General features: G+C 37.7%; 2 protein-coding genes across 3 annotated transcripts; one reads left to right on the forward strand and one right to left on the reverse strand.

Annotated features, from left to right (window-relative positions):
• On the forward strand, positions 1 to 25,772 carry LOC149027707 (putative serine/threonine-protein kinase). 2 transcript variants are annotated; one of them, XR_016175008.1, is made up of 8 exons: positions 1 to 355; positions 476 to 618; positions 3,121 to 3,233; positions 3,413 to 3,623; positions 4,044 to 4,281; positions 15,023 to 15,173; positions 19,282 to 20,341; positions 25,701 to 25,772. XR_016175008.1 is itself a non-coding variant. In XM_089165140.1 (7 exons), the coding sequence occupies exons 2-7, from the start codon at positions 534 to 536 to the stop codon at positions 19,636 to 19,638; spliced, it is 1,155 nt and encodes a 384-aa protein (XP_089021266.1). In that variant the 5' UTR covers positions 1 to 355; positions 476 to 533; the 3' UTR covers positions 19,639 to 20,481. The 2 variants fall into 2 exon arrangements, 1 of the variants encoding a protein (XP_089021266.1); XM_089165140.1 differs by lacking the exon at positions 25,701 to 25,772 and having other exon boundaries at positions 19,282 to 20,481.
• Positions 20,957 to 24,857, reverse strand: LOC149027708 (clathrin light chain 2-like). The gene is made up of 3 exons (XM_089165154.1): positions 24,340 to 24,857; positions 23,339 to 23,492; positions 20,957 to 21,723 (listed from the first exon to the last, which is right to left on the reverse strand). The coding sequence occupies exons 1-3, from the start codon at positions 24,759 to 24,761 to the stop codon at positions 21,379 to 21,381; spliced, it is 921 nt and encodes a 306-aa protein (XP_089021280.1). The 5' UTR covers positions 24,762 to 24,857; the 3' UTR covers positions 20,957 to 21,378.
• Positions 25,773 to 26,263: the final 491 nt, after the last annotated feature.

Genomic DNA, 26,263 nt, shown 5'->3' on the forward strand with positions numbered 1-26,263 from the left:
GAGACTGGAACGGTCCACGGGCGTCATCAAAATCGACTTTCGCCTTTTAGCTGTTTTCTTTAGTCTTTACTCTTTACGTCGATCTCGAAATTTCTCGCTTTCAAACCTTTAATTATCAATCTCTTCCCTTCGTCAACCTCTGCTAAACTTGAGAGATGGGTGAAATCAATAAACGGAGACTTTGCCACGAGAAGTACAAATTTAAAGTTTCTCTTCTCAAAGTTGATATTCTACTCAGCTTCATTTCCTCCTCTCTCCTAATTGTCTTCTTCTATGTGCTACGGAATCTTACTTCTCGCGCTTTGCTACTGTTGCGTGTTCTGTTGAACTGTCAGAGCTAATTGATGCTACTATGGTAACTAGATTTAATTATCAAGTCCGTTTTACTTATAATCCTGCATTCGTCTGCTCAAACTGCTCTTTGTTTTGTTCTTGGCTTTGGGGATATTGCTGATTTCTAGTTGTAACTTGCTAGGTCTGGCGTCAAAGAAGGTAGATGTTATTAGATTCATTACTGACCTAATCAGATAGTCATGAGCATGTCCTGCTTCGGTGCATTAAAATTGAGATTGAAATCTCGTAAAGAGAAAAATATGGACTCTGTAACGCAAGCAGAAGGTAAGAAACTGAATTTAATTATAGTGTTTTAAGCAACTTTATGTTTGAACGACCTAACTGTGAAGTACTCCTCAACGAATCAACGTTATCCTTTAGAATATAAAAAACACCCTGGTGCTCATTAGTACATGTTTTAAACAGAGCTCATTTACCGTCAACAGAATTAATCATATAATACAACACGTCATTCAGGATTTCCTTTGATGGCTATAATTTTCGTGTTTCTCTTTAAGTTATGGATTTTTCTTGTTGCCTATGATTCCCGTGTTTCTCTTTCAATTGAACTTCAGAATCTTCGATAATACTGATAAAGTTCTCATTCTAGGGATTTAGTTGCCACCTTGCTATGTAGTTGAAGCAATAGGCTACGAGTAGTATTTCGGGAGGTTCAACGGTAATTTGCAAACAGAGTACTTTTTTTAGACCAGCACCTTTGCATTTCCAAAGCGTTTTCAGATCACTTGATCAAATTTCCACTTGACCCTCCCCAGATGGTGCCCTTCGGTTGGCTCTACCTGTTTTGTATGTGTGACCACTCTTTGTAAGAGATTCCATTTGCTCATCTTCCGAATGTTAATTATCATTTTAAAGATATTTTTACTTGTCAGAGGTCAATCTTATCATGATTTGTCTATCTTCATGCTAATATGTGAATATAAAGATTGTACATAAGATATTATAATTGATATAAGTATTTTCTGTGTATTTACATATTAGCATGGTGATAGAGAACAAGAGGGACATTATGTGGGGCAATGCTAACCATGGTTTGAAATCTCAATGTCACCGAAACAAAATGCATATGCGAAATGAACTTGATTGGAATTCCGGTGAAATTTCAAAAATTTTGAGGGCTCGTTGTTATTTCTATATAGTATATACATAAGCTCATCGAAATTTCATGTGAGACACTGAAGCTCCCATTCTAGTTCCATTTTGTGATTTTTGACCATTAGAACCTTTGTGCTAAGTAAGGACATATTCCCAGCATGCGAGTATGGCAAACTGAATCCTTTGGCCTTGTGATGTTGTAAAACGGATCAACAACAGGGAGTTCTAGTTGATTTTCTGGAGTCACATGCGACCACGTGATGCTTTTAATGTGAAGCAATTAGTTCCCTATCACAAATATTCATGCTTAGACAATTCCAAGCCGAGGAAAATAATTGTGGAAGTCGAGATCCTGGGGACCCAAAGACATTTTGCGGCGTTGTTTTCTTATTTATCTTTTATTGCTTTTTTAATTTTAACTGTGTTTGTTAGAATTATATGGTTAGATGTGATGATACAGGAAGTTGCTCTATCTGGGACTCTTATTTTAGCATGTTCGGATTTGGGTTGTTATATGTACTCCCTCTCGTGTGTTAGGGATTGTGATCGAATTATTGAAATTTCTTTCTCAGAGCTGCAGAAACTAAACTTTTTTCTCATGGTTTGAGCTTGAGTTTTGATCTACAAAGTCCTATTGCAGATCTTCTGTTTAGGATTGTCAGAAAGTGTCCTATGTTTCTTATGTCCAACCTCCATTACTTTCCTTTGTCCCTCTGTTTTGGCAGTCTTATTTGTTATTGCCAATCTGCCACATAAGAAACTTTGTAAAGTAGGGTTTCATTATAGAATTGGTTGTGGGTGGCCAGCTCAAACCATGTATTGGGTTTTTGGCATTGAAGGTTGTTTGACTTATTTCTGCTGCATGTGAATGCCTGTTTCTTTGTTCCAGTCAACTGATTTTTGGTGCTAACTAAAGTTCTTCTTGAAAATTCTTTGTACTCAACTCTGTTTTAAGAACATCAACGATATAAAAAAGAAGGGGAAAGTCCATGCCTTTCATGGCACTTTTTTTCTTTCTTTAATTAGAGTTTGTGTACTTATATTATAAACTGATGTAATCATGTGGCATCCATAGCTTTAGAGTTTGTGGAAAGTACTCAGCTGCACACTTAATGTTACGTTTCGGGAAGCTGCCATTGGTTGAGCACAGTTAGTGTTGTATTTTGTCTTCTTTCTCATCCAGATCAATTTTAAAAGTTTGAACCCAGATTGAGGAGTTTACAGGAACTTGTGAAAGCAGGATTGATCTTTTGCTTTTGCTGCAATACTCTTCCTTGTTGATTTAGGATTATTTAATGCGTTGTGAAGAGTGTTCACGAAGCCCCATTATTCCCCTGGATTGGATTTGTATTTAGTGCAGGAACTAAAGAATTTCAGCTTCTTGGGAGTTGCGACATGTTAGAATTTAGATATCTATATTTTTTTTGTTTGTTACTTAATATTGCTTTTGAAGTGTGGAAACTCTAATATTTTCTAGAATCTCTAGATTGTGAAATTTGAATTATAAATTCATACAGTGAATTGAAAAGATTCTAGTGATAGTACATTTATGGTAATAGTTTCACTAGTGACACATGTGGATGCTATTTTTTGTTTTATTACATGGTTAGATATTGCTACCAACAATGCTGACATATAAGGATGCTATTTTATGTTTTGCTACATGTTTAGGGATTGCTACCAACAATGTTCAGCTGTTCTCCTATAAGTCATTGAGATCTGCAACAGAAAATTTTCATCCATCAAACAGAGTAGGTGCAGGTGGTTTTGGTGTTGTCTATAGGGTGAGTTTTGTTACTATTCTCTTTCTATAAGTTTCTTATTACATTGTATTGAGAAAAGAAAACTTACTGACATATGGTCTAGAGGGCATGTGATTTTAAGTGTGGATTTGCTGTCAGTTTGGGGTGGTCTTTGTGGCATCTGTTTCTGAAGTTACCCAGTTCTATGCTGTTGATTGCAGGGAGTTTTAAGGGATGATAATCAGGTTGCAATTAAGTGCCTGTCTGCAGAATCTAAACAAGGAACACGTGAATTCTTGACTGAGATTAACATGATATCAAATGTCAGACATCCAAACCTTGTTCAACTCATTGGATGTTGTATTGAGGGAAGTAATCGTATGCTGGTCTATGAGTACCTGGAGAACAACAGCCTTGCAAATGCTTTACTTGGTATTTATCAAATACAGGCATTTCATCTGAAAAAAGGATGCTGTCTGTTGGACGCTACTATAATACCTCTTTCAGGAAGTGACGTATAGTTCTAGAACTGTGACTGAGCTACTGTCTTTTTATTTAGTTGTAACAAGAAACAAATCTTAATGATCTTCTTGGTCTTGCATGCTGTCATCCATGATAAGACTGGATATTATCTTGAACAGTGTTGCATTCTTTTTGGCTACTGTTACTTACACAAGTCACTTTAGACAAGGTTGGCATTGTCAATGCATAAAACTGAAATAATGTTCTAGCCACTCACTCATTGAGTTGACTCACCCAGGACATGTTCTATGTATATCTAATGGACTCATGCAGAATTACATGTCTATCTAATGGATTCAATTGAAACTAATTCTGCATCTGTCATTTCAGGTCCAAATCATAAACGAGTATATCTAGAGTGGGCTAAAAGAGCTGCGATCTGTATGGGTACGGTTCATGGTCTTCTGTTTCTTCACGAGGAAGCTGAACCTCATATTGTCCACCGAGATATCAAGGCTAGTAATATACTTCTTGACAGAGACTTGCATCCTAAAATTGGAGACTTTGGGTTGGCTAAACTTTTTCCAGACAATGTCACCCATCTTAGCACACAAGTTGCTGGATCAATGTAAGCATTCCTTCTTTAAATTTTAGTGCCTTCCCTGTTTGGTGACCTATCTGTGATATTTACTAGTGGTGGAAATTTGTTTGATGATCTAATTTAAGAGGTTTCCTGTGAGAACATACTCTTTTCATTCTCTGTTATTTAATCCTGCTAGACTGACTTGTAGTTCTTCATTTATAAACCATAGGCTGATCTAGATGGTCATCTAGTAATCCTGTGAGGCAAGAGTATTGGAAAGCTGGCATGCAAGGGGCAAGAACCCATTATTTGATATATGCTTTTCTGGTGGGCTGCCTACAGCAAGCAAATGCAAGAAAGTTCACATTCTTTACCATGCAAATAGTGGAAGCAAAATTAAACTGAAGTCCCCTAAAAATATAAATAAAAAATTCCATTTTATGGTTTCAATTATCACACAAATATGATCTCTGAAGTTTGTAACAAGAATGTCAGGTCTATGATCAGCTTGAACCCCTGTATCCATCTTATCTGGATTGGATTGTAGGCATGGATTACTCCCCCCCCCCCCCCCCCCCCCAAAAAAAAAAAAATCCATATCCTATCTAGGTTAAGCAGTTGTAGTTGTAACAGTTGGATATAAACCTAGGTCCTAGGTGGTTTAGGATAGAGTCTATGCTTGTGGTGTATGTGAATGAATTAAGAGGTTTCCTTATTGTCCTGACTAGAGAAGCAATGTTTTTGATATACTGCTCAGAGACACAAAGATGGCTAAAATGCAGGCAAAATTGCTAATAGAAGGAATGGCATATGAAGTTCCCTTGTGGCCAATCCAGAAAGTCCCTTGATGTAACCAATTGTTGGAAATTTCAAATTCCATCTATGTGGAATAAACTAGGTTTTTGTCAAGGAAAGGCTTCTTTAATTGTTGGTCATAAAGACTTTTTGCCTAGCTCTGGTCCATTTACTGGAACCACCAAGATCTGCTCTGCTGGAGTAGAATTACAATTTGGACTTGAATCTAGTGGTGAGTATTCAGACCTATGGATTTGATCAAGATCAGACCGGCTATGATCTATGGGGCTGAATGTTGGGCAAACAAGAGGAGCCATATAACGAAATAAGTGTAGCAGAGCTTAGGATGTTGAGGAGGAAAGGAATGATTTTATTGAATCTTGACTGGGTTATCACACCAATTCAAGACAAGCTAAGAGAGTGCATTTGAGGTGGTATGTGTATGTCCAACGAAGGCCATTAGAGGCACCTGTAAGGAAGAGTGATCAGGTTCGATGGAGCTAAAAGATGTAGAGGTAGGCCAAAATTGATTATTCAAGTAGTAAGAAAGGATAAAGGACTAGATGCCCCATATGAGTGCTGATAGAGCTATCTAGAGGACATAGACCCAGCAACTGATCCCATTTAAAGATATATTCTTGGAATGTTATTTTGTCTCCTACTTGTCCTCATTTATGCTTAAATTTTACCACTATTACTTCTCATGACTCTTTTATTTGACCCTAAAGGATCCATGTAGCCCTATTGAATTGGGATAAGTTTATGGTTGTTGTTGACTTCTTGTTGTTTTCCCCCTTCCCTTTGCTCCCCTCCCCTCTCACTTTGTTTTAAAGAAGCAAATTACAAAGACACCCTAAACATACACCTTTTACTTGTTGACACTCCATTTTAAGTTTCACAAGCACACACCCTGGAGTTGGACATGCTTTGAACACATTAGTCCAATTTGTTAGTGTAATCTGTTATCAAGTCATCGTTATATTCTTTATAATCCTTAAAACTACTCATAGTTGGAAGTAAGATTACCTAATGTAGGACCCCATGGCCTCCCCAAGAAGACCCAAAGAAGGCCTAGGGTTTTGCTGCCAAGCACCCTGCACCCATGCCAGCAACATAGGAAATTTCAGTCCAACATGAAGTGCAATTTGGTCATTTTGGCCAGTCCTAGTCAAGCCCATTTAGGTCTAGCTAAATTCAGAATTGTATTAGGAGTCTAGTCCTATTATTTTAGAGTAAATAGCACTAGCACCCCAAAATGGAGGCCTTAAAACACTGACACCCCACTTTATGTTTAAAAGCACAGAGACCCCAAAATTGGATTTTTATTGGATATATTTGTCAGATTTATCATTGAAAATAATTAAATTACTATTTATTTTCAAAAATATCCCTATAATAAATAGTGTTTGAAAGGTTTTCATAGATAAATTGGACAAATATATCCAATGAAAATCCAATTTTGGGGTCTCTGTGCTTTTTAAACATATAATGGGGTATCAGTGCTTTAAGGCCTCCATTTTGGGATGTCAGTGCAATTTGCTCTTTATTTTATTATTATTTGAGTTAGTCTTGGTTGAGATAAGTAAGAGTCCTAATTGAAGTAGCTATCCTATTTAAATAGGGGTCCCTTTTTATTTGTATTTTGAAGTTTAATATTAGTAGGAATTCTCTGATAAAGGTTATTAATACATAGCCTATGCTTGTAACCAAATCAATTTTGATGAATAAAATTATTGAGGAGTTACGGCAGTGAGGAGTTTTAATTAAGGTTCCTAGGGTTTCCCAGTGCAGGAAGGGCCTGCAACACTTGGTGTGGTGATTTCTTTCAGCAAATTCTTCATCCCTAGCCTCCAACAGCAGTAAGTACACACCCATCCCCTCCCCTCCTTCCTAAGCCCATTGCCCTAGCCTTTGTCCCTGTCTCCTAGCCTGCAGCACCTCCCAAAAACCCTATTGCTGGTTGAGTTCTACTAGGAGTTCAATTCTATTAGAGTTCTTATTTATGTAAATTTCTTGTTATCCAAGTAAGGGTATTTATGTAATAGTGTACTTTCCACTTAATTATAAATAGAGGGCTTGAGATCATATTGATCAGTAAGCCATTCTGCCAACATTGTGTTTCACAACATGGCATCAGAGCCTAAGTACGATTAGGGAAGTGAGAAAAAAAAAGGAGTGTCGAACCTACCTCGTTGCCTCTCTCTTGCTGTCGGTTGTCGCAGAAAGAGTGTTGAACCTATCTCCTTCTTCTAATTTTTGAAAACCCATCGCCTCTCTCTCGCTATAGCTGTCGTAGCTCTTCAAACCCATGGAAACCCATCGCCCTTTCTTTCTAGCAGTTCTTCAAACCCATCGAAACCCATTGCCCTTTCTTTCTAGCTGTTCTTCAGTACCGCTGCATATGGTGAGTTCAATTCGACAAAACCAAGAACAAGAACAAAAAGAAGAACAGCAGAAGAACTCCGCTGCTACACTACGTTCGTCAATTCTGCTGCATACGGTGAGTTTGTTAGAAAAGACCAAGAACAGAGGAAAAAAAAGGAAAGAAGAAGAGCAGAAGAATTCCGCCGCTGCACTATAGTGAGCTATTTCGAAACCATTCTACCTTCGTCTGCCCTACTGCTGCTCCTGCAAAATTTTTTTCTCTGGTTCTTCATCTGAAGCCATGCGATTCAATTAGCCCAAACAAAACAGATGTTTGAGGGCAGATGTTTGAGGGGTTAATTTTGTAAATTTGCATTCTATTAAGGGTCTATTGGTAAATTTGCATAGTGTATGGTCTTATTTGCAAATTTACATAGACTTATGTGTAAATTTGTATAAGTTCAGGGACCTATTTGCAAATTCTGATTTTTCAAGGATGTATTTGTAATTACTAAAATAAAAGAAGAAAAGAAAGAGAAGAAGAAGTCATGGTGTTCCTTATATGCATTTTTTGAATTGTGATTTGGCTATTGAATTCTGCGACGTTTTGGTTGAAGGGTGAAGACTAAATAACTGTAGACAATTTTTTTTCAACATGGCAACTATAGACGGTACTACTGCTCCCACCGGCTCCGAACATTACCCCACTCTTCATCCTCTTTCGGTAAGATTTGATGGAACAAATTATTTGATCTAGTCTCTATCTGCTTACCTGACTATTGTCGGAAGAGGACTTGTTGGACACATTATGGTTGCCATTATCAAACCTACTACCGCAGGTGTTTCACAGGATAAATGGATCTCGAATGACTCTCTTATTATGTCATTTCTTTTGAATTACATGAATCCAAATATTATCCGTGGATACCTATTACTTGATATTGCAGCCCGAATCTGGAAGGCTACTATTGAAACCTATGGACAGTTGGGGAATGATGCACAGGTTTATGAGCCACGAAAGAAGCTTTATGAGATTACCCAAAAGGAATTTACTATGGCCCAATATTACGCTGAGTTGTGATCTCTTTGGCAAGAGTTGGACCATTTTGGGAATTATCACCCCACTAATCCAGATGATGTGACTACTTATAGGAAGCACGTTGACAAGACTCGGGTATATGACTTATTGGCAGGTTTGAATGTGGAGTATAATCAGATCAGAGTGCAAGTATTAAGTCGTTCTCTCTTTCTTATACTAAAACAGTCTTATGCTTTTGTTCAGTGTGAGGAAAGCCGTTGATAAACCATGCTTCATGCTCCTATTATGGAGAAATTAGCCTTACAGTTTATTAGCACTAAATCTGATTCAGCTAATGAGATTGTCAAGTGTGAGCATTGTCACAAACCATATCATACTAAAGCCAATTGTTGGAAGCTCCATGGGAAGCCTGCTAATTTTGAGCAAAAAAGAGCACACAGAAGAGGAAAACCGAAAGCTCATATTTCTAAGACAGTTTCCACAACACCCTCTGTAGACGTTGGTTTTTCACAGGAGAAGTTAGCTACTCTCTGACGTATTATGCAGTCTTCTATTTCCGATATAGCCTCTACCACTGCTTCCTCTACTACCCATACCAACTCCTACCTTGCTACTTCAGGTAAAACTTTTATAGGCTTTCAAGTTTCTTCAGTTTCTACTCCTTGGATCATTGATATAGGAGCCACAGATCATATGACAGGTTATCCTCCTTTTTCTTACAATATTCTCCAACTTCTGGAAAGGATAAAGTTCGAATTGTTGATGGCTCCTATTCTTCCATTGCTGGACATTCAGCATTTTCCGTCACTTTCTTTGTCTAAAGTTTTACATGTTCCCTCTTTCTCTACTAACTTGCTCTCTATCAGTAGTCTTACACATGACTTGAATTGTAAAGTGATTTTTTTCCCATCTTACTGTGTCTTCTAGGATCTGGTCATGGGGAAGGAGATTGGACGTGGTAAACTAGACAATGGACTTTATTTGCTTGAGCCAATTGGAGGATCTGCTTCTGCTCTGACTACATCTTTTAATCAGGTCCATTTAGTAATATTAGATTGTCATCAGTGGCACCATAGGCTAGGTCACCCCCTTTAGGAATTCTTAAGAAAATATTTCTGGATTTGGTTTCTTTTTGTAATGAGGATGATTTTTTTTGTGAAGCTTGGATTTTTGCGAAGTAGACTCGTTCTACTTATTTACCTTCTCTTCATAATATAAAATCTATTCCTTTTATGCTAATTCATACTGATGTGTGGGGTCCCTACTGACGTGTGTCTATTTACGGCCATAGGTACTTTGTTACTTTTATTGATTGTCACTCTCGTTCTATATAGATTTATCTTTTAAAACAAAAAAAATGAGGTTTTTCGATGTTTTCGTAATTTTCATAATATGATTAAAACTCAGTTCAATGCCACTGTAAAGATCCTTCGCAGTGACAATGGCACAGAGTATATAGATGGTGAATTTCAGAGATATCTCTTTAACGCTGGCATAATACATCAGACCAATTGTGTTGATACGGTTGCTCAAAAGGGGTTGCCGAAAGGAAGTATCAGCATCTTTTAAAGATAGCCCGTTTAATTATGATTGTTATAAATGTACCTGATCAATACTGGGGTGATGCTATACTCACTGCTTCTTACCTTATGAATATGATGCCCAGTAGGATATTTGGTTTTAAATGTCCTAATGAGATTCTCTAGGGAGCCTCTTTTTTTTATTATTCCCCCAAAGATTTTTGGATGTGTGTGTTATGCCAGAATTACAGCCCACTAGAATAAGCTGGCTCCCCGCGGCCTACACTGCATATTTTTAGGGTATTCTGCTACTCAGAAAGGGTACAAATGTTATAAAATGTTATCGTCCTCCTTCCAGGAAAACCATTGTATCCATGGATGTAATTTTTAATGAGTTTTGCCCTTACTATACACCTCTCAAGGGGGAGAGTCCTAGAGGAGAGGTGTTCTTTCCAACTCTAGATCTTCCTATCACACACCAACACAACTTAAAAGTTCAAAAAGAGTTTCCTGACCAGGGGGAGACTTCAGCCAGTATACCTGAGGACTCTAATCCTCCCCCTTCGTTTTCTGAACCATGTGAAGAACCTAGCAAGGGGGAGACCACTCTTGTGAGGCACACTGTTGAGGTCTTTCAAAACCAAATTGACCAGAATAAGGAGATGCAGACTTATCAGAAGAAGAATTACAAATGGCTAAAGCAGGTGGAGAAAGGTGACACGTTACCACTTCAGTCTCCTGCTCCAGAACAGATTCTATTGTTCCCCTTGAGGTATCTTCTTTTGATCTTCTTGTTGCTGTGAGAAAAGGAGTCAGATCTTGTACTCAGCATCCCATAGCTAAATATGTCTCTTATGACTCTTTGTTTGACTCTTACTATGCTTTTATATACTCTCAATCATCTATATCTGTTTCTAAAAGTTAGCAGGAAGCCTATGCAAATAAGAGATGGAAGACAACTATGGTAGAGGAAATGCAAGCAATGAAGAAAAACGATACTTGGGAGCTGATTACACTTCCTCCAGGAAAAAAACTAGTGGGTTGCAAATTGGTGTTTGTGATTAAACAAAACGGATCAGTTAGCAGGTTTAAGGCAAGACTAGTGGGATTGATTATCAAGAGACTTTTGCCCCTGTTGCGAAACTGAACACTGTCAGAGTCCTATTGTCTGTAGTTGTGAACAAGGACTGGAATCTACACCAACTAGACATAAAGAATGCCTTCTTACATGGGAAGTTAGAGGAAGAAGTCTATATGGAAATCCCACATGGTTTCTCCAATGACAATCTGCAAGGGAAAGTTTGTCGGTTGAAGAGGTCAATTTATGGGTTAAAACAATCTCCTAAATGCTGGTTTGGATGCCTCCTGAAGGCAATGAATTCTATTGGGTACAAGCAAAGCAATGTTGATCATACACTATTTGTCAAGAAGTTAGTTACTAACATCGCACTTCTTATTATTTATGTGGACGATATTGTTATCACAGGGAATGATGGTGAAGAAATTCAAAGGTTGAAGAACTTTCTTAGCAGAGAGTTTGAGATTAAAGATCTAGGGAAGTTACAATACTTCTTAGGGATCAAGGTGGCTTGATCAAAGAAGGGTATATTCCTATCCCAAAGAAAGTATGTCATAGACTTATTATCAAAAGTGGGAATGTTGAGGTGTAAAGCAGTTGATACCCCTATTGAAGCTGGAGCTAAACTTAAAGAAAAAGAGGGAGAACCAGTGGACAAAGGAAGATACCGAAGGCTAGTAAGGAAGCTTATTTATTTGTCTCCCACACCAGGCCAGACATCGCTTATGCCGCGGGGATAGTGAGCCAATTCATGCATGATCCATATTCATCTTATATGAAAGCTTGTTCCAGAATACTACAATATTTGAAAGGAACTTCTGGAAAATGAATACTTTTGTCATGCACTGATAATCTAAGAGTAGAAGCATACACTGATGCTGACTGGGTGGGATCTCCAGACAGAAAGTCAATTTTAGGTTATTGTACCTTTGTTGGAGGTAATCTAGTTACATGAAGAAGTAAGAAACAAAATGTGGTAGCTTTATCCAGTACTGAAGCTGAATATAGAGCTATGATTCGTGGAGTTTGTGAGCTACTATGGTTGAAAGGCTTGCTACAAGATATTGGAGTCCAAGTTCCAAACCATATGATGCTATATTGTGACAACAAGGCTGCTATTAGTAGTGCTAATAATCCAGTATAACATTATCAAACTAAGCACATTGAAATTGACAGATTTTTTGTCAAAGGGAAGTTGGAATAAGGGCTTATTTACATGCCTTTTGTGAGGTCCGGAGACCAAGTGGCAGATGTTTTCACTAAGGGTTTGAAAGAAGGAGATTTCCTTCCTATTGTAGGCAAGTTGGGCATGACTAATATCTATGCCTCAACTTGAGGGGGAGTGTTGGTTGAGTTCTACTAGGAGAGTAGGAGTCCAATTCTATTAGAGTTCTTATTCATGTAAATTTTTTGTTACCCAACTAAGGGTATTTATGTAATAGTGTACTTTCCACTTAATTATAAATGAAGGGCTTGAGATCACATTGATCAATAAGCCATTCTACCAACATTGTGTTTCACTACACCTATGTTAGAAATCTGAATTCTATGACCAGCCAACCGTGGGAAGAACAAAGAAAAGAAAGCAAGATAGGGGAGAAAGAAGAATTGAAGAGAATTGGGAAGAGGAAGAGTTGCGCAAGTTACTCCACCCCTACAGAACTAGAGTCACATGGTCACAAAATCTAAAATGGGTGTCAGCAAGTAAAAGGTGTATTTTCTGGGTTTCTCTGTCATTTACTTCTTTTTTAATGGAGATTTTAATTGGGCTATAGTATACACAAATGTTGGTACAAACTTTCATGTGGTCAACCACAATAAAAGAATCTGAATATAGATGTAATCATAGAACAAAATTCCATCGAAATTTCCACCGAAATTTTCCATTTTGGAAAATGCGAAACGAAACTCATGGGGACTAAAAAAAAGTCCTCAGTTTCGATCGAAATTGTCGAAATTTTGTCGAAACTTGTCGAAACCTTGAAACCTATCGAAACTTGGTTCAACCCAATTGGACCAGTTGGTTCATAAGGAAAAAAATTTTTCCATTTCGTGGGAAACTTAGGAAATTTTGTGGGAAACTTGGGAAATTTTGTGGAAACCTGGGAAATTTTGTGGAAACATGAGACTTTTTCTTATAAATTTTGTAGTTTTCTCAAAATTTCAATTTTTTTGTTTATTTCATGTTTCCCCAAATACCCCCTCCATCAGGACTTCCCTATCCAAAGTGCGTATTCCCTCAAGTTGGTTATTTTAAGCATATTGATGACCAGACTCATAAAGTTACAGTTGTCGATTAACTTGACGACCATAGGCATAAAATGTCATGGGATGTCTATGTTCGTTAGTTGGAGGAGAGGATGTTACAGGATAGTACTACTCAGCTCACAGGATGAATCCACTCTTGGCACTCCTCTTAACACTAAGTTGTATTTTCCTTTTATTGTCAACTATTTTGAAGTTAGAAATTATATATTGAATGTTATGTGCTTAAGTAGTTAAGTTTATAATGTACTTTTTTAACAACTCTACATTGATGTTATGTATATTGAATGACATATCTACATTGATTTTTTTAGCAAAATACAACAAATGTATTCTTTATACTCTAATTAGCTTAAATACAGGATTCCACCCCAAAATACTCTCTAAAACCTGTCGAAAATTGCACGGAAAAGTCCTCGGTTTCCTCGAAATTTCCCAAGTTTCCACCTAAGTTTCCCATTTTCACGCGGTCGAAACTTGAGTTTCCCTCGAATTTTTTACCATGGATGTAATGATATATGGAAAGTGAGTTGTTTGGGAATTACTTAATGTCTTAGTGTACTTCCAAAGTTTCCTTGGCTTATTTTTCTCAGGAGTAAAGTTACCAATTCTCTTTGGTGGACCAAAAGGATCCACTTGTTTGCAGTTATTCTGCTATTTTGGTGGCAATGTGGAATAAATTTCTTTCAGTTTCAGTTCTTGTAGCATTTGCATGCATGAAATGTGATTCTTTTTATGAATTCATCTTGATATGATGGTCCACGTTTTTTATTTGTATGAGATGAAATTATTTCTATTGGATTCGTATATTGGTGGTGTTGTAAATCTGCCCTTTTACATGGTAGGAGTTAAGACAAAATGAAAGCATTCACTGACAGCAACCAAATTTCTACCAAGTTTTTATATATTACAGTAACCCTATTTCATTTGAATATGTATATATATATATATATATATATATATATATATATATATATTGGTCTAATTTCATTTGAATATCATTTGCATGAAACACTATTCAGCAAAATTACTGAATGTCATGGAAATTATTTGTTACTAGATATGCATAGATGATAGAACCTCAGGCTCAATGACAAACGATTTGACTAATCCGAACTAGATCAGGGTGAATTACCTGATTCGAACTGCCTTATTCAAACTAGAATTGCACGAGCCCAATCCCTATTTCGCCTGATTTCTGCATTCTCCTTTGGAATTGCTTGTTTTTGAGCCCCTTTTTTTGCTATTCCTTCCATTTTGTCCATAAAATAGGATTAAATAATGAAAGTAGCTCTGCAGCTAGATATCCAAGTTTATTGATCAGAGAGGTTAGAAATTCTGTGCTTCTTTATTCCTTTTTCAAGGGTTTCAACTTGTTGGTGCTGATTCCAACCAGATTGGAATCAAAATTGATGGGAACTGATTCTGGTCTCTTGAACCTGGATTATCACTGCTAGATATAAGTTTTATCCTAAAATCATTGTATCAGAAATCCCACTAGTGACTGACTAGTTTAGGTTCTATTTTAAATAATAAAAAAAAAATTTCATTTCTGCTTGCTTTCTTAGAGCAGCAGCACTTCTCCAAAATCTGTGTTTCTTGCATGTTAATTTATTCTCTATTCTTGTAAGTTGTAATTCAATAAAGAATAACAGGAAGTATTAGCACCTAAGTGTTCTGCATCATTCTGCGCTGACCTTTGAATTTTTTGCTTTGCCTTTTCAGGGGTTATTTGGCTCCAGAGTATGCTCTGTTTGCACAGCTAACAAAAAAGGCTGATATATACAGTTTAGGGGTGCTTCTACTTGAAATAATCAGTGGAAGAAGTAATACAAAGGCAGCGTTTGGTGACAATCTTTCACTTCTTGTGGATTGGGTAACATTTCTGCATCTCATTGTTGCTGCAGAGTCATTAATGGACTAAAGCTCAAGTGTTTCTGTAACTTCAAAAAGCTTAAACGAAATTTGTTTGTTATTCTGCTTGTATATTGACAGAAATGAGCAAACTATTACTAGATCTTGTCTTTTGATGACATGTGAAGACTCATAGCAGCCTTGTAGGGAAATCAGATTCTTCAGTTGGGATCTTCTTCTTCTTTTTGGGGTAGCAGAGTTGGGTATTTGTAATAGCCCAATAACAGTGTCTGTGCTAGTTAGTTTGAACTTCAGATGATTGAAAAAAATGTTGTTCAGAGAGTTATTGCTGGGTGGGATAGGTGGGCTGGTGCTTCTGGAGTGTTCTCATGAATGCATCTCAAATAAACTCAGAAAATCTTATGGGACACTATCAGACCAGAGAATTGCATTTATCCAACTGTAGGCCCAACAAATAGACAAGACCTCATAAGTGTAGCTAAGATGGGAATGTTGAGGTGATTGAGCAGAAAAACTAGAATAGATAAAATAAGAATGAACATATCTGAAATGATTTAGGATTTCCTGGTAGGATGTAAGTTGAAGTACACCACTGAATCCACAACAGCATCTACTGAATCTACAATTGCACAAGCTTCAGAAACTGAAAGCAATATTATCTTAAATTTGTGTGCATGAATGGTAGGTTATATGGATATATATACATGGAACTTTGAAGATTTTGACTCTTTAACAAATATTCTAAACCAACTAACAATCAAACTAGCTATATACTTGACCAATAAATGACTTTAAAACAACTCCTATGCTAACTAGGACTCCAACTTTAATTAATAAAGTAAATCTCGTATTCATAATTGCGACCCTTAATATAGGCACATTAAACTCGCCCATCACATGAAGAATAATTTGACCAAAGGCCCAACATATATAAACACCCAACTGGGGGCTTGTTTCCTCTAAAATAAACCCGATATATTCGCATTGGTTTTGTTCTATTAGAGTGGAATTTATACGATCAAAAAGTTTGGGACCATGCTTAGAAGCAGAATCTGATTGAAAGATTTAAAGAAAATTGAAGGATGAAACAAATTCCAAAAATCCAATGCAGTTTTCAGAAATGGATTGTTCTGGATTTACCATCCACTACCTAGGGTTGAGTTTATGAGAAAATATCTCTCTGGTTTCAGAAATCAAAAGGGATGAGGAGAGATGTAAAACAAAGTTATGAAGATGGCTGAACCTGAAATGCATTATGTTTGGAGCTAAAACTGGACTTGCACACTATTCCCAGAAACAGAGCACAGTATGAAATCTCAATATTTGGAGCTAAAAACTGGACCTTAAACACAAGAGGAATAGATGTCAGAAATTAATAGCAATTTTGAAATCAAACCAACAAGCAACAACTTGAGAGAAAAATAAAAAATTGGCAAACTGCAATATGGTCAAAGGAAAACGGGGGTGCTGCCAGGTAGTAGAAGAAGACTATGACGGAACAGGGAAAAGAGAAGCTGTGGGAACACACCTGAATAAGGAAACCAGGTTTGAACTGACATAGGGTAAAGGGAAAGGGATCAGTTAAAAGTGGCCTACAACATGAGTCCTGCAATGCTGTGAGTCAAAGAGGAACAAAAGTATCTACAGACTATCCAAGAAAGAGTATGATTCTTAAAGGATTCTTGAACTGTATCTAAAGCTGAAACTAGAATCCCAAATAGTCTCTATCAATAGTTAACTCTTTAAAGTTTTAAAAGAAAATCTCAACAACAAATAGTGTTATCCCAACTGAATGGAGTTGTCCACAGGATCTTTACTCTCCATTTCACTCTATTCAAAATCATACATACAAATGTAAGCTATGCATGTATTCTCTCACCCCTTCTAGGGTTATTCTAAGTCTACCCATAGCTCTTTAGCTCCTTCAATCTAAATCAAACCACTCCTCCATACTGAAGTACCCAAGCTCCATCGAACATGGCCATGTCACCTCAAACAACTCTTTTGTAGCTTATCATGTATCAGAGACTCAGATTGATTCCCAACTCAGCTTTTATGAGGTTATTCCATGCTCGAACTTTCCTAGCTTTTTCACACTTGCATCTCAACATTTTCATCTCTGATGCACTTTAGCACACAAGATTAGGTTCCTTGGTGTATGCTTTTTGCTAATGATTTTCTTTTGGTATATGAGACAATAGTAGGGTTTAATGCCAAGTTGCGTTTATAGAGATCAGCCTTCAAATCAAAAGGTCTGGAGATAATTGGAACAACTGAGGAGTACGCGATGAGTAGTTTTAACCACAATAGGACAATCAATGGGGCGACAAAAATTAATGAGTGGGAGATTCCCTAAAATGATTATTTAAGAATTTTGGTCTGAGCCATATATAAAGATGATGTTGCTCAAAAATTGAAGTAGTATGTATGAAGTGGAGACTAGAGAGGTACCTGAGGTACCACTAGAGTATTGTATGGTCAGTGTAGTCCCTTGAAAACTTAAAAAAGAAAATTAGTAGGATTGTCTTATGGCCGACTATGATGTGTATGCAGAATGTTGGGCAGTCAAGAAGCATTATATAGATAATCTGGTAATCGTCCATATTCAAGTGTAAACAAACAAGAGCTTAAGTTTCATACATGATGTAATCCAATCGTAATTGGGAATTTAGTGGCTTGACTCCGTATACTTCTTATGCTACACACTCACATATATTTTCCTTTTTATAATTGTATCCATATATTAGCATGACAACGTATTAACTCTCTAGGGACTTGGTCAGTTTTTTTTCCCCTTCATAAAAGATCATATGGACTATGGAGATCATTCTTGCCCTCTCTATATCTTTCGACGAGTCTCCTAAGTAAGAAATAGCTTACATCGTGGATTCCTAACACAAAATCAAATGGATTCTCCAAAACAGTAGGCTTCTGTCTCTTGTGGATTCCAATAGCTTTTCAATAGCCCTCTACCATTACTTTGTTGTATAACTAATTAGTTTTTTGCCTCTATAGTTCTTGTACCTCCGAGTACCTCCTTTCTTTGTGTAATGAGAACTGCGATGCATCTCCTCCATTCATTTGGCATTTTCTCATTTTACAAACAATAGTCCCAAATAACTGCTGATTGACCTTTTTATCCTGTTGAACTCAATGTTCCCAAATTTCTTCAATCTGGGTTTGCAAACAGGGATCTGTTCTTAAATACCAAATAAAGTGGGATTTAGATGCCGAAGGACGATGAATGTGGTCATGAACCTCAATTGTCAAAACTCTTTAAGAATCTTGGTACTCTAATATACCATTATACCTTGAATCATATTTCTAAAATTAGGGTGAATTTCACTGTCCAGCTGTCTTGTGTATGCTAGTGTGCCTGCTGTGTCTCTCTCCTCCCACATTAGGGAGAAGATATTTACAGTAGGGAGGGAGGAGGGAGGGAGACAGGTGCAGAGAGGCATGTGGTGTTCTTTATCCCATAAAATTGCAAAACATCCAATGTAGTTGAACTGAAATAGGCACTATGATTTGAATGAGAAAAAAGAAGAGAGCAGGAACTTTGTTGCTGACCCCAGTTAGTTGGTAAAGGGTTACGCAATAACCCCCTCCTTGGTGGGTGGACAGACTGTTTCCTGATTCAAGTCCCCAACCACCAGGCCCCCCGGAGGGAGCAACCTGAGCGTTGGTCCAATACCCGCACCCTATGTATCTTTTGCTTACTCATCATACATCTCTTGTTGTCACTATCTATTATTGTATACTCTTTTGAATCATCTTTTGTTTTTCAGCATTTACTATCTACATGAACTATTTATATATTTACTTCTTTCATTTTTGTATATGGCTGCATGAATGGATTAAGACTACTACAGGCAAATATTCCATGAAAGAAGGAAACAACCTGTGTGCTTTTAGGCAATAATTCCATATCAATGTTCAGAACTAGTGTTCATGTCTTTGTGCACGTACCAGTTGTGCATCCATACAAGCCATTTGTTGGCCAGACCTTACATCTGCTTGATGAGATTTTTGTTATTTTAATCAGTTAAAAGATCTGAATCACATTTCTTTATTGCTTATGCTAGTTGAATTTATGAATGATGTTACAGACATGGAAACTGAAAGAGGAAGATAATCTGTTGAGCATAGTTGATCCAGAACTGAGTGAGTTCCCAGAGGAGGAAGTGGTTCGCTTTATCAAGGTAGCACTGTTCTGTACCCAAGCAGCACCTCACCAGCGGCCCTCCATTACACAGGTGATGGAGATGCTCTCCAAAGAGATGAACCTTAATGTTGAATCTCTAGTTCCCCCCAGTGTATACAGGAACCATGGTTCTCAATCCTCAGATGGGAGTATTCCGCAGGAAGTGCCTTGGGCACCCAAGGGCAAACAGTCAATTAACCCTTTCGTGGAATCCACACATCTTAGTAACTCTCTTACCATATCAAGGATGCAACCAAGGTGAGAGGTTCCGTTATGGTAGCTCTTCGTTTCTGCCCTGATTGGTTTTCCACGACGGAGCCTTTTTGTGTAAGATTCTGATGCTATGGTAGTGGAAGATGACAGGAAAATTAATTTATCTGTACATATACGATTTTATAAGGTAATTGATATAATGTTATTTTCCTTCTTAAAATCAACAAATCTGTTAAAAAAATGCAGCGAATTTTAATAATCAAATGTGCGTTGAAATTATTTATACGAGGAAGGTGAGTTCTGTGTGACATGGGAGCACTGGCGCAAGCCACAACTGGACCTTTATTCAATGATGTTAATTATTAATAACAAAAGATTAATATCGATTTGTTTTACTTTTGACCACTTTTTTGTTGGGTTGGTTTCCTTCTCCACTGGAGAATGGCTTATTACTTAAAGTTAGCTCATAAATTTTATCGAACAGTATTTTAGTCTTTTTTTTTTAGAAGTTAAAAGAGAGACTAAATGCTTGTTTTGTCAAGGAAGCAAAAGATATGGAAGAAATCTAGATATGGAAGAAATCTCAAAATACAGAGAAAAGAGCTCTAATCTTCTTTTTGAGTGTGTTTTGTCCAATTTTGATCAAACTCTTTATCAGGTGGTCATCGAGTATCTGATCGAGTTGGGAGTTCATGACTTGTCGTTCTTCAAATCCAATGGTGGGATTGTGAATCAGAACTTGCAAAATCAAGGTGATCTATATGCTTTTGTGCCTCTATTTTTTGTGAGATGTATCTAAAATTTTTAATTTCATTCATTGATGGAGTTCATCCAGTGATGTATGCTAAGAACTGTTGTTCTTGATAAATGTTGATGATTGTGGATATTTTTCTCTAGTTTTAATTAGAAAAGATCCTCATATTTTCAATTTTAGTGATTAGTGGATTTTTTTAGTGGACTACAGTCTCGTGGTTTTTGTTCCACGTTAAAATTCATTTATGTACCAAATGATTGGTTGAGATTAAAAGCTTAAGTTTAAATTGAAAAAATCCTCAATAATTTTGTATTAACTTTGTTTTCTCAACCAATCATTTAGTATATATGTGCATTACTGTGTGTGCAGAGAATGCTTTCCTACCTCCAATAGGAAATATATAATACTTTTAAAAAAAAAGTTGAGATGTACACATCAACTTTCGGACACCTTGAACTAATCCTTGGACTCTCACAGTCCAACTGAATTTGAACTCTTAATCTCGTTGAGGGTTTCTTTTCTTTCTTTTCTTTTTTGTCACATAACAAATTATAAGTCCATTTTAGCTGTAGGATAGAATTGTCAAATTTCAATGAGATTGATTCAACTTAGTACCACCCATCATGTGCATCAGTAATCTGGCCCTTCACCAACAATCCCAAAATTCCCGCCAGCCGTACCATTAATCGATGGCAATGACCTTAGTAGAGCCGTAGAGGGCGATATGGTAAGAATAATATCAACACAGCGAAATTCAATGTTATATAAAATAGCACATTACACTCCTCTACATCTTCAACACCCAAAATAAGCACAACACCCTTGCCTACACGATCTAACCCAGGACAAGCAGAACACCATTTTTATACATTGCCAAAACCAGCATATATTAACCGACCAAAGCCCAGATATGATTGTTTTGAGACTCCCAAAGCTAGAACCAAACGACGACAACAGCATGGATGCACAGCCTAGACTAGCATACAATAGCAGATGCTAAGGACAGGATAAAAAGCAAGATCAGATAATATCCTCTCAAGCAGCAGCTACAGCCTCCGGAGTGGCTGCCTTTGGAACATTGGCAGCAGCAAGGTTGGCTTTAGCATCTTTAGCAAGCGCTGGTGCAGGAGGTGGAGGTGGCTTCATGTGAGGAGGTGGATTGTGCTTGAGCTTCACAAGAATCTGACGCATCCTAGAGAGATCAGTTGGTTTTCCAGGCTTCGGCCCTTGAATAACAACAATTGAAGGTTTCTTCTCCTGGTCCTTCTTTCCCCTCCTCTTTTCTATTGCTGGCACTTCACGAGGAACGAGCTCTGCAATTGCCTTCCAGTAGTTCTTGTCAGCCTCTGCATGAAACTTCTCCTGGTTGGCCAAAAACATCTGAAAACAAATAGAGAAAACAACAGAACGACCATTCCAGTTCAGTTCCGGTATTGAAAATCCATTAGCAAGTAAAACAGTACTCACCGGACAAAGTTGAATACTTAGTCCACTCGTTTTTGATTCACATGCAAACAAAACGACCCTAAAAGCACACAAAGTCTTGTACAACAGTAGGTCACACGGACAATAAATATCCTCCATTTCCAACCTTCTAGTGGAGCCAGAATAAAGGGCTGGGATATCTTACAACTCTCCATATATATGTGAAACATCGCTTTGGACATATGGTACATGATTTCTTATTCCAAAAGAAAATACTTGTCAGCAGATGTGGGGTGGGTATCTCTCCCGTCTCCACCCACCTCTCCTTAAACTTGGTAGGATTTTTAAGGGAAAAACGAGGGTAAGTGCAAATGGCCATCTCGTTCTCTTGCAATTACCTCTCTCTCTCTCTCTCTCTCTCTCTCTCTCTCTCTCTCTCTCTCTCTTTCAAACTGACCCAAATACACCAGAATTAAAGTTTTTTTCTATTTGGAATCAGGTCAGGTCTAAATCCTATTTACTTTCACTGGCCTATTCTTCTCAGCATATTTACGATATACACAGGGTCTCCCAAGGAAAAAGAAAATTAAGGGGAAACCAACTTAATAAAGTGGCTAGCTGAGGTAAAATTCAACATAAATATCACCAGGTCAACCGAAGTTGAGTTGAAACCATAGTATAGTAGGCTCTTACACAGGAAGTTCCACCTGGAGTTTCAATGCCCAAAAGAAGCAAAATCACCAACAAGTCAAGTGCTTTTCTTTACTTCATTCATGTGAAAGATATTGGACGCTGCCCTGGGATTCATCATATTCAACAAAACCAGTGAATTTCAGTTTCCTGTCATGCAAGTTTCTCCTCCATGTCTCTTGCAACATGTGGCATTTTTAAGATCCAACAGTTGTAAATCTTGCCCGCCTTTGCAATCGCAGCCATTGGATCTCAAAAATGCCACATGTTGCAAGCCAAGAGCCACGTAGGAGATACCTGCGCAACAGCAAACAAAGACTCAAAGCCAGAGGTCTGCATGCACATTCTCTGTTCTTTGCATCTTCCTGACTGCTCTCTAATTTAGGCTAATGCAACAAAAAAAAATATTTTGTTTGCTAAATAATCACAATACTATAGTAATCTGAAATTCTAACAAACATCCTTACACACAAAAAGTTGGGATGTCATGATGGTGGTTATTGTTGATCTTTACACACATTAACCTCCAATAGACACAATAGGAGATACCTCACTCTAGTAATCTGTTGGTACACTATGCATAAAGTAATATTCTGCCTGAAATAATAATCATGTTTGGTTTCTAGGTTTTCCCCTTCAAAAGAATGTCTGCCTTTTACCATAAAGCATGAAAGAGCAAATAGTAATAGATGGTGTTAGAAAGAACTCGTTGGGTTAAACAATCCCAAAGCCCCTCCCAAAAAAAAAAAAAAGGGCAGTCATTGCAGATAGCAATGACCTTAAGCATACCATGAAAATCATCAAAAGTGCATTAGGTAGTATTAAAAGAGCAAAAATGTGTCACTAAACATGCAGGTAAGGGAGCACATTCCACTCATACCTTCTCTTTCTCCCTGTTGGTGGTTTTGTTTGTCTCAATTGTGGCCATCCTCCTCTGGTAGAACTCAATTTTGTATTCATCTGCCTCATCAATTATTTGGTTCAACAACTCTTTCTCTCTCTTCTCTTTTTCCTCTAAGCGAATTGCATTCAACCTGATACCAGCAGGAAAGGAGGAAATTAAAAAGAACGAATCTCAGCATTAGAACACTATCAATAACTCATTTTCAGGAAACAACAATAAAACTGGCTCCAAGATCTTAAAGTAACTTTGAAAACATTAAATTCCTCAAAAACAGAGTAAAATCAGTGCTGAAATTAAAGAGATTAACTTCTACCGGAAATAAGAAAAATAAAATAAACAAATCAACAGAAAAAAACATACGAAAGCAGAATTCGGCAGTCAATTCAAATAAACAGAGCTTACTTAACAATAACACACATGTTATACGACTTCACAGAAGCACACTATGCATTCACGAATATGAGCTGGTAATATCAAGTGAAGTTTAGTTTAGGTGTTGAACGATAGTCTGCTCTGTATTTGATTCTTAGTAGAACTTGCCGTTTGATATCTGGCCAACACTTTCGGAAACCTCGATTTTCCTCGGTTCTTCCATGGAAGGGCACACTTCCCCCCCCCCCCCCCGGCCTTTTTTTTGTGGGGTGGGGGGAGGGGGCATAATTTGGGAGACGATAGTGATGAACGGATAAGCCTGCTAAAAAGTTCATAATCAAATCAAATGATACAAGCAATACCGAGGAAAGCTGATTGAAACCATTTTGGATCAAACACTCAGCGTCTGCTCAGTCACCAATTATGAACAACATAGTAGCTAAGAAATTGCAAATCGTTATCTGCTACAAACCAATTGAACTGTTGCAAAGAAAACCAAATTACCAGATTGGTTACACGTTTACAAACATCAAATGGCAAACCAACAACGAAAGTGGAGCGGAAGGAAAGCAGGATGAAATCTAGATCAAGAGCTTAGCTATTACCTTCTCCATTCTCGAAGTGCAAAACCCTCCTCAGATTGCATCTCCGATGGAGGCGGCAGGATCGGCCCGTCGGACCCGGCGAAACCATCATCAAACGGTTTTCCATTAGATTCTGGAGAGAACGACGAAAATCCGGCGCCGCCAGTAAAGATCGACTGCGGAGACGGAGTGTCAGGCACGGTGTGTGAGACAAACCCTTCGTCTCCGGTGCTGTAAGAAGGATTATTGAAGATGGGAGACGAATCACCGACTGAGTCCTTGAGAGATTCGTTGTCGGCGAAATTGGTGAAAGAGTCGAATCGCTGCGAAGCGAGGCGAGGATCGTAGCCTGTGTAGCCATCGTCGTCGAAGGGACGAGTCGAAGCAGGCTGTCGTGAGTCCTCACTGTTTTGACCAAAATTGTCTGTGAAAGAAGAAGACATCTTTTCTCTTCTTCTCACCCTCCGAGTCGACCTGCGCAACGTCCGCTCTCCCTTCGCTCGCCGCTCTTATCGGTGCCTCTCAGGTGTTTTTCGATTTTATTTTTTTTTGTCCAACAGCAACTCGATAAAATATTCACCCTTGGATGATTTCAGTTGCCACCCACATGGTACGTGTAACTGTGTGCGTTCTTTTTTTTTCCTTTTCTTTTCTTTTTTTAATAATAAAACATCAAAAATATATATAAAGATAGACAATTACATACGCCGTTCATAAAGTAGTCAGATGTTGTGGCTGCCATAGTAACTATCGAACTAAAAGTTTCCGGGGGAATTTAAAATACTAACATTAACTTCAACAGAAGCCGATAAATGCAGCAAAATGAGGATAAGATAGTAGTGTATCATCATAATTTTGAAATATCTTCAGGTTGGTAGAGTGATAAGATTCATAGTTCTCAGGGGAGTGGTCATGAGTTCGATCTTTGGGGACGATAAAGCTTTTCCCTGAAAATATAATCGAAGTGTTGCAAGCTGACTCAATGAACCTTAAATACTAAAAAAAAATTATCATCCACCTTAATACCTTTACAGATGCTGGTAAGGACTGAGAGAGGTTAGAGCAATTCATGAGAGTGGTCTCAAGCTTACAGATGAGAATATCAATTGGATCTAGGATTGGAAGAGCATCATTTTGTAAGGTGAGGGTTCATAAACTCTTCTACGCTTAGGGATGAGTGGCACAACCGTTTTTTTTCCTCCCCCACCTTCCCCCTAGCCTTGTTTCCTTCCAGTATCATTTATGGTAGACACAAATTTCTTACCTTTATGCTTGCAATAATTGATTTGAAAATCGTTGTGTTAGCCTTAATATATTGCTTAACAACTTTACCTTCCATTTCAAATTTCCTAATCATCTCGTTTACTTTTGGATCATTGAAGATTTCCACCTGTGAAGATTCCTCCACCTTTTCTTTCAAGTTCCCAGCCACGGCTTCATCATCTAGTTTTGAGCCAAGTTCCACTTCTTCTCTAAAAAGAGAGTTTAAGCCAAATTATGGGTCGTCTTGGAGGAGCACTCTTTTTTGTTTCCTTAACAATGAGACCACATTCTTCTTCTTCTTCTCTTGAACCACGGTCTTAAATTTAGCTCCATCACTACCGCAAACACCATGCTTGGTTTTGGTTTGAGCAACTTTGTTGGTGTTGTTAATGTTCGTAGCAGGCAAACCTTGTATTATTCTTCTCCTTCTCTTTGAACACAGGCTAAGATTTAGCTTCATCACTATTGCAAACACCATGCTTGGTGTTGGTTTGAGCAACTGTGTGCGTTTTGTGTCCTCATTTCCAATGGCTCTACATTACATGGGGTGCCCAATGGCGCATCATCAGAACATTACTCTTTCGTAGAGAAGATTAAAATTGTTTGTGTGTTTTTTTTATAGAGGATCAAAGTTGCCATGCACTTTTTTTTTTTTGTCTGAGGTTCATCCGGGTCAGTTTTG

This window comes from Hakea prostrata, chromosome 1 (genome assembly GCF_041222555.1).
Source record: "Hakea prostrata isolate BN-2017 chromosome 1, UWA_Hpros_2, whole genome shotgun sequence".
Taxonomy (NCBI): Eukaryota; Viridiplantae; Streptophyta; class Magnoliopsida; order Proteales; family Proteaceae; genus Hakea; species Hakea prostrata.

What these genes read in the sequence shown, in the direction of transcription:
- LOC149027707 (XM_089165140.1), top strand. Translation starts at nt 534, where the DNA reads ATGAGCATGTCCTGCTTCGGTGCATTAAAATTGAGATTGAAATCTCGT. An exon ending in CCTTGCAAATGCTTTACTTG is followed by an intron (nt 3,624 to 4,043) that starts GTATTTATCAAA and finishes CTGTCATTTCAG; the next exon opens with GTCCAAATCATAAACGAGTA. An exon ending in ACACAAGTTGCTGGATCAAT is followed by an intron (nt 4,282 to 15,022) that starts GTAAGCATTCCT and finishes TTGCCTTTTCAG; the next exon opens with GGGTTATTTGGCTCCAGAGT.
- LOC149027708 (XM_089165154.1), bottom strand. Translation starts at nt 24,761, where the DNA reads ATGTCTTCTTCTTTCACAGACAATTTTGGTCAAAACAGTGAGGACTCA. An exon ending in GCACTTCGAGAATGGAGAAG is followed by an intron (nt 23,493 to 24,339) that starts GTAATAGCTAAG and finishes TGCTGGTATCAG; the next exon opens with GTTGAATGCAATTCGCTTAG. An exon ending in CCAACAGGGAGAAAGAGAAG is followed by an intron (nt 21,724 to 23,338) that starts GTATGAGTGGAA and finishes ATTTGTTTTCAG; the next exon opens with ATGTTTTTGGCCAACCAGGA.